We start from the raw sequence: 7,948 nt of genomic DNA, 5'->3' as shown, positions 1-7,948 counted from the left end.
ATACCAAGACTGCATTCCTACATCACTACCGAAAATAGTTACACAGTATGGTAACCCAGGTCACCCAAGAGCCTTTACAGTCTGCTCTCGCTGGAAGCGATCTCTAATCACCAAGAAGCCAGACGATCCTGACACAAAGATACTATGAAAAAATCTGTTGGGAAATAGAATATTCAATTGTACATTGAATAAAGTCCTTATGCTTGAATATATCATTTACCTCTTCTTACACAAAAGAATTTCCCGTCGCTGTTACTCAAATTTTTCAGTTTTTGATAAATGATGAAGCCAGCCTGCAAAAGAAAGGGCAAAAAATTAGTACTCAGTACTCCGCCGAGAAACAACATCTTAGAGACTAAACACAAAAACCCCAGAATTAGCTTAGCAAACCATGACATCAATACATTGTGAACATCAAATTCTGAGTTGCTGGCCCATGCCGTACAACGGTCAGTGGCCTGCCTTACTGCAGTGTTCATCACAACCAGGTTACGTTTTACAGAACGCTTCACAAAAGGCAGAGTCCTGACTTGGGGTCCACGCTGTAGCGGATACTCTTATACAGATCCCGGCCCGGTTATCTTATAAAGTTAGCTGCAAATCGAGAGCTCCGAGTACCCCACTCCCAGTCTCACCATCTGCTCCACCTCATTCAGATTTTATGTCCTGCTCCAAGAGAATAGCTATGAACCTACTAAGATCGATTCTGTGTGCTTAATATTTCCCCTGATATGAATAATAAGTTCTAACAGGAAAATGCAGCCTAAAGCCAGGAACGTGCTGATTAGGCTACACATATTAACCAAAGCATCTTAAAGAGGAAAGAGAAAGAAACAAGTTACTCCCTCGTGTTTTCCTGTGAGGCTCCAGAAGGCAGGCCAGGTGAACAGAGCATAGCGAGAAGGAGACACGGCCTGGAAAAAGCTGGCTATAGCAGCTGCACCCAGCACCAAAAATAGAGCCCCTTTCCTTACTAGTTGGGGTCTTAACAGGTGCTAAACCCTCCACGGTTTAACATTTAACTAAACTAGAAAATACGCAACGTTTCCTGCGCCAGAACAGAAAACGGAAGCCACTGTCCCACTTCCCTTCCTCCAACCTCAGAAATAAAAGCCTGAGGAGATTTTATTTCGCTGCCATAAAGAACAATTTTGTCCTAGGGAAGCAGGCAGCACCCAGCAGCGCATTGCTAAATACCTTCACAGAACTGCAGGAAAACTACGCTCTGTTTAAAATGGTGAAAAGCAGGGACTTCTACAGAGCTACAAAAATTCACATGCAGCTAAATTACTCTTCCTGGTAATCCATACTGTGGTTGTGCTGCATTTAGCCACTGGAGAAGGTTCTATTTCTTCCAAGTTCCTTATTAATTTTATCTCACATATTATATTTAGCAGGATTCTGGTTCATAAGCAGCTCAAGAAAGATGACCAAAAACCCCAGTAGAAAACACATCCAGAAGTGCTAACAAGCAACAGTGAACACCTGCGGACAAAGGGACCAAAAAATAATTACCCACTCTTCACTTCCATACGCAATTTTTGTACTTAAAGACACACCAGCCATCTTACACCTACACGGGATAATCACACTGCAGCAATTTAGGCTTACTCCATACAGACAGGTGTAAATTCACCTGACTGCTCCATCAAAACTCACTTCCCGGAGGTGCCAACTCGAAGTGAGTCCAAATGGACAGACACTCCTCAGGCATACTTGTTGGTGCCCGTGTTACCTGGCACGTTCAGAGCACAGCACAACCTCCAGGAGCTCTGCTTCGTGAATAGACTTCAATAAAAAGGTAAGCCTTGCGACACCATGAAACATTAAGAGGCAAGGACCTCACGGGAGGCTCGTCCCTGCCGTGGAATGAGGTTTCTTTCTTTCTTCCATCTACATTCAATTTTCTACGTGAAGTGGTCACCACAATATCCTCTTCAAGTCATCTCGGCAACAAGACAGGTTACCGAGTCAGGTACAAGCAGTACCATCTTCAACAGAGAAGATATTATGAAGCTCTGGATGAACGCTGAGGCTGAACAACTTAAGACAGACAAGGAATTGGACAGCAACCTACTTGGTGGCGTTTCCACCTTTAAGCATCCCATATCCACAGCGGACCTCAGAGTCCCCCTACGTTCATTATGTTCTGTAGCAGAAAGGCATTAAAACCAGCAGCTAACAGCCCAGTAGAGGAGGAACTGATTGATACGGGTGCAATGGAGACCTCTTCTTGTACGTACATAGGCATCTGTGGCTGCGTACAGTTTTTGCTCCTCGTTGAGTGGAAACTCTTCCCAGTTACTACAGCGGACAGACTTATCCTTCAAAAGCTGCTTGCCAAAAAGGTGTTTTACCAGACCGTTTAGACTCCATATCTCCTTACACTTCAGCTGGGGAAAGAAAAAAAAGAGGACTTGGTGAAAGAAGAAAGCAATTGGACCTGGCAGAACGCATTCCTAGAAGTGGCAAAGCGTACTTAATCCCTCATTAGAAGCAGAGCTCTGGGTTAGTCAGAAAAAACTGGTTTCTCAAAGCAGTAACTGTTCTCCAGGCCTAATTCTGCTCTCATCATATGAAGAGCTAGTTTGGCTATTTGAAAGCCGTACTTCTCTGCCCTGAAACTGTACTGTTAGGGACATACCTACATTGTCAAGCTGAAAGACGGCATTAGGGCCAGCTGAGTCCACCCAACGTGAGGTGGTATTATCACGCTACCGAAAATAGGAAATCTGTACAGTGTAGTCTCTGGGTTGATAAAACAAAAGCCATAGACTTAAACAGCAACCCCTCTCTGCTCCAGGATTTTTCTATTATTTGCCTTTCTAATTAGAGAAACTCAGTATCTAACACCAGAAATTTATTTGATATAAACACAGGAATATTAAAGTCTGCCTGTAAGTGTTTTGTCATCTTCTGCAAGTCCAAAACCAAGCGCAAGCCGAAGAGCGCAGTTACAGACCACGCTAACCACTATTCAGCGTGCTGGGAAGCCGTTCATCAGAAGTCTCTAGAAGTCACCCCACCACACTGCTGGTTTCAATTGCTTTTGTAACAGTATTTGTCAATCGCAGTTGCTACATGCTATTGTCTCAACAGCCAGTTTGGGAAACTTTCCTTCAGACCCCAAGGATCCAGGACTCACTGGCACAGCCTTCTGCTATTCCAGCTTGCGAGCACTTGCAAAACACGCAGAACTGGCGAGCCGAACGGCGGCAGTGCAGCATTAGCTCATCCCCTTAAATCTGGAATAAAAAGAACCTACCAACTGTTCATTTTAGGTTCCCCCAGGCCTCCCCCTCGCATTGTGCCATTATATATAACCCTATTCTTTGTTTTATCAAGCTTCACTTTCAAGTTTATTTTTGGTTTGTTTTCTCTTTAGCAGAAAACTTTAAAGCTGCTATCAGAGATCACATTGCTCATCTTCATAACAAATTATCCTGGAGTCAGATGCCGGGATAAAAAAAAAAAGGAGGGGTTAACGGAGGAAACTCCAAGTCTGAGAAGAAACAGCTCCTCCTATTGCTTGAGCAAAACGCTTTAATTTGTACAACTGCCAACCCACTAGGAACTGAAACTTCAAGGTGGCTCATATGGAGAGCACTGCCCCAAATGCTGATGATAGATCACGTTCCCCTCTCCCCCGCTGTGATTACACAGGGTACATAAAGCACAGAACGGAGAAAGGTCTAAGTAGGATTATTTCTGGACATAAATCTCTGTCCTCCACCAGGAAATTACAACTGTTGCTATTAGCCTACCAAACAAAAAAATGCACGGAAGGAACAAGAAGTGCATGGAGAGACCAAGTACAGGTAAGGAAAAGCCTTGCATGTACAGAAAGACAGAAAAGCTTTAAGGGACACGCTAGAAACACAAATGGCAGGATGATTCGGAAGGTGATGAACCTTCTCCCCTAATAAGACAGCACAGGTCTCCCTACATCGAATGACATCTAACCAAAAACCAACGAAAGTGAAATTCAGGGTGCGCCAAATGCAACGCTACTTCTAGACAATGGGTCATCAGGGGCGGGAAACAGCACCCAGATGAGAGCAGAGGCAACGTCAACTTCAGAGTCATGGAAACAAAGATATTTCTGCGGCTCCAGATCATGCGGCAAACACCTCCGCGTGGAGGACTTCGGAAGGAAGACCTCGATGCTTCCTTCCGGCACCAAGCAAGCCATGGCAGGAGGGCTGCCTCCCTTCAAACAGGCATCAGGTCCTTCACTGCCTCCGCAGCATTTCCCCCACCTTATTTTAAAGGTTCAGCCGTTGCTGGGAGAAGTACGCCACTGCCAGTGGAACCCTGGCTGACACCATCTGGCAATTTCCATCACTAAGAAGTAAAGAAAATGCATCTGCAGCTGAATTAAAAAGCCGTACCTTGTAAAGGCAAAAGGTGAACCGACCTGAAAGGGGACAAATGTTCATTAAGAACTGGCTCACTGCAAGGCAGTACTCAGTTCTGCAGACTCTCCCGAGAGTTCTTATTAAACTTTTTTTATTTAAGTTAAAATACATCTCTGCTTTATTCTACAGAATACATTTGCTATCAGAATTGAACTCCTGTGAAGACAAGGAAGCCTCCTTTTGCATAGCACAACAACAAGATTCCCTCCCACAACAAAAAGGTTGTAACTTTACTTTCTCATTAGCAACGTCAGTCAGCTCCACAAAGCTCTTCAGTTTGATTTCAAAGTCACTCATCAGCTTCCATTGATCTCCCTCAATTCCTACGCCAACCTTTTTAATTGTTTCATCTTCGAGCAGTCTTTTGAGTCCCTTGGGAAAACCTAAAATAGATTAAGCCCAAACATGAGAAACAAAATACTGGAAGATGCCCGAAAGTCTAATGGAAGTGACAAAGTCCTAGCACAAAGGCCACGTGCAAAAACCTGCACTTTTAGAGGGAAAGCCCCCAAAGTCGCTGTTTATGTGACTGTTTGTACTCTAGAATGACTGGAAACACCAACTGATTGTAATGGACCATCTGCAAACAATGAAATATTTGAAACACAAATTCATTCTGGATCTGGAAAAAAAAATCAAATACAATTAAACCACCTCATTTCATTTGTCTTACCAACCGTTAAATCACATGCCAAAAAGGCAACCTCTAACTGGAAAAGATATTTTAATTCTCAGAATTGGATGCTCACGAAACCAAACACAGTATTATTTTACTATTTTCCACATTATTCCTTCCCAGTTTTTGCTATTTCACATTCCCAGGAAACAGTTTAAACCATAAGCACGGGGAATCACCAAAAAAACAAATTCTGTGGAGGCACACTCAGTGCTAACGCTGGGCTGGTCCAACAATAGCATTTGGAAAACAGAATTCACCAACCAGATCCTCCGCCAGGCCCAGACAAGTCAGTCTTGTAAGTAAGAAAAAAAATATTCAAGGATGTACTCAGATGCTAAATATTACATTTTGATTTATCCCCAACTGATGGCACAGCAACTGTGGATCAAAGGGTATTTTCAAGTTTACAGGACTGCGTAGAAGCATGCAGCTTTCATACCTGGTTTTCTACAGAAAGGAACAGCCTCAGACACTTCATACTTGAACGAAAGCAGCCTTTTTCTCCCCTCTGTGTTTGTTCCCATTTAAAATTCAGAGCACCTCATTTAAATACAGACCTTCAGGAACCCACAGCTGGATACCCTGAAGTAGTCTCAAGTGTAATTCTACTACCTACAAACACGCAGTATTGCACAAACGCGTAGTACTTAGTATCTGGCTTGGTTCTCATTTCAAATTTCACCTTTCCACTACCGTAATACATATTTCTATACTTCAACAATCACTTTGCATCACTGATTTTGTTTTTACACAGCTATCTCCGCACTTTCATGGCTACCACTGACAGGCTGTACAGACACTTCTGCAACTGTAGCCACAATCAGCCGTGTTGTGGACGGTGAAGTTTGCAGGTCCAATTCAAAGCATTAGAAAATTACTGTTAAAAACCCACGGAACTGTAGTAGCCCGGTGCTGTAAGATGCAGACAAAGTACAACACAGCCAAAGCACCTCAGCCATAACACAATACGGAAAATCCTCTGTAGAGGAGATAAATACAGTTGAGCTGAGTTAAAGCCTACAACATATGCAGCTGACTTACTGAACAAGTGATTTTCACCTAAGAATATCATCACAAAAACCTTCGAGGACAGGAACTTCCCAGTAGAGGGCTTGTGCTCCATTTCTACCACCTCATTTCTAGAAAAGCCACTGTATGAACTAAAAAGGTCTAAGTTAAAGACTATACAGGGGCTACAATCTGAGAAACAGGCCACATTTCCTTAGAAGTCTGTAAGGAAAAAAAAAAAGAGTAAGAAATGGAAAATGACCAAGAATCTTCCTAATAAATACGTGTAATTCTTGTCCTTTATATGCAGCCCAAGAACTCTCTACTCTCATCCTCCTGCAGAAGGAAGCTTTTTTTTTTCCGCAACAAAAAGTGGTAAGTCTTATCCAACTGGCTAATTTTGCCAACTTCTCCATTTCTGTAGATCAAATGTGTTCTGCATAGTAAGCAGAAATTGGCTGCGATTCCCACAAAAAGGTTGACGTCTCACTCAGTCCAAAGTACTCAGTTCAAAGTACATCTCCCATTGGCAAGAACAGAAGTTTTAGACAACGATTCAGGAGGAAACACCATATTCTGCTGTAACGCACAGTAGCCCATGTGCAACCGTACTCAGCACCAACACGCCAACATCTTCGCTTTTAGAATCAAAAGCATTTCAGCTCTTTATGACTCTTCTTCCCTCAGCTTCTTTTTCTCCAATCTTTTTCTTTTGTGCGCTTGTACCTTTCTGCCTCCCAGATTGAATAGCCTCCAGCAATTAAATTTTCCACCCCATTTGCTATAAATGACATAGGATTGAACACCAACATTAAAATTATCGGTATTATACCTCAGCATGCACACCCCCGGGAAATCAGAGACATCTCACAGGCACAGTTTCCATCTAACATTCGAACCGAAGGTTATAAAACCGCAGCCTCCTTCCCTCATTCCTATTTTCCCCATTTGGAAGCTTTTATTCACATCCATAACGAAGTCAGACTCTGTGGAGCATACCCCCTTCTCTCCCCACAGCTGCATCACACCAGGCATCCAGTATTCTTTCGGAAAACCCATGTCACAAAACGCAGGAATTGGGAACAAACAGCACGACGGCCATCATTTTTGAATGTTTTTGTTACTGAAGCTAAATTAAAAGGAAACACAGCCTGCTAAATTTAGGTTCGTTGTTTATTTTGGCACTGAACAGAAAGGTTATTATACAAGCAGGGAATTAAATTTTCAAAATGGAATTAAAATATTCTTTCCCAGAGAAAAAAATAATCCTCAAGTAAGGTTCTTTTGCCCCGTTCAGAACCTAAAACACCGTATGCCAGCACACAGGGCAAGACTTGGGCTAAGATCCCCTTGATACACATAGACAATACTCAAAGAATAAATCCCTTTACTATAGGCGGGAAAGGGGAAACGCAGGATGGATTTTTACTATCCAGCGTAGTGTGAAATATCGGCTATTGATCAAGGCTTAAGTTCCAACTTAATCACAAGAAACAGAGGACAACTCACGCCCTAAATAATAAGAGAGGAAGTACAGTACCTGACATTGAAGAGATGTGAAACAAATAACACTTCTCCTCAGTTACACATATCTGGATTACAGCTATTTTTGCCATTTTTCCTTTAGTGTATGATGGTGGCCATTCAATATCAAATCCGACAGCAGCCCCATCTGATAAGCTCTGCCTGAAAAGAAATGGATATTCTTCACATTTAACTGTTCTCCTACCAGTATTTTAAGTATCAGGCTTAAGTCATCTTACGTGACGATCGTTAAGAGAATCCCAGCCAGCGCGTCTTTCCTCTCACACGTACAGGACACAGAAATCATTTAAAAATCAAG

The 7,948-nt window shown here is 42.7% G+C and overlaps 1 protein-coding gene across 1 annotated transcript in view; it reads right to left on the bottom strand.

Moving 5' to 3' along the window:
- The window catches only part of WRN (Werner syndrome, RecQ helicase-like), a 48,666-nt gene that overhangs the window by 36,282 nt on the left and 4,436 nt on the right, over positions 1 to 7,948 (bottom strand). The window contains exons 4-7 of the mRNA XM_009319871.1: positions 7,646 to 7,791; positions 4,653 to 4,801; positions 2,244 to 2,393; positions 221 to 293 (exon numbers count right to left, since the gene is read on the bottom strand). Of these exons, the coding sequence (XP_009318146.1) occupies positions 221 to 293; positions 2,244 to 2,393; positions 4,653 to 4,801; positions 7,646 to 7,791 (518 nt within the window). The remainder of the gene's footprint in view (positions 1 to 220; positions 294 to 2,243; positions 2,394 to 4,652; positions 4,802 to 7,645; positions 7,792 to 7,948) is intronic.

This window comes from Pygoscelis adeliae, unplaced genomic scaffold (genome assembly GCF_000699105.1).
Source record: "Pygoscelis adeliae isolate BGI_AS28 unplaced genomic scaffold, ASM69910v1 Scaffold293, whole genome shotgun sequence".
Lineage (NCBI taxonomy): Eukaryota > Metazoa > Chordata > Aves > Sphenisciformes > Spheniscidae > Pygoscelis > Pygoscelis adeliae.
Note: the sequence above shows the minus strand (reverse complement) of the source record. Positions and strands in the feature narration are given on the sequence as shown.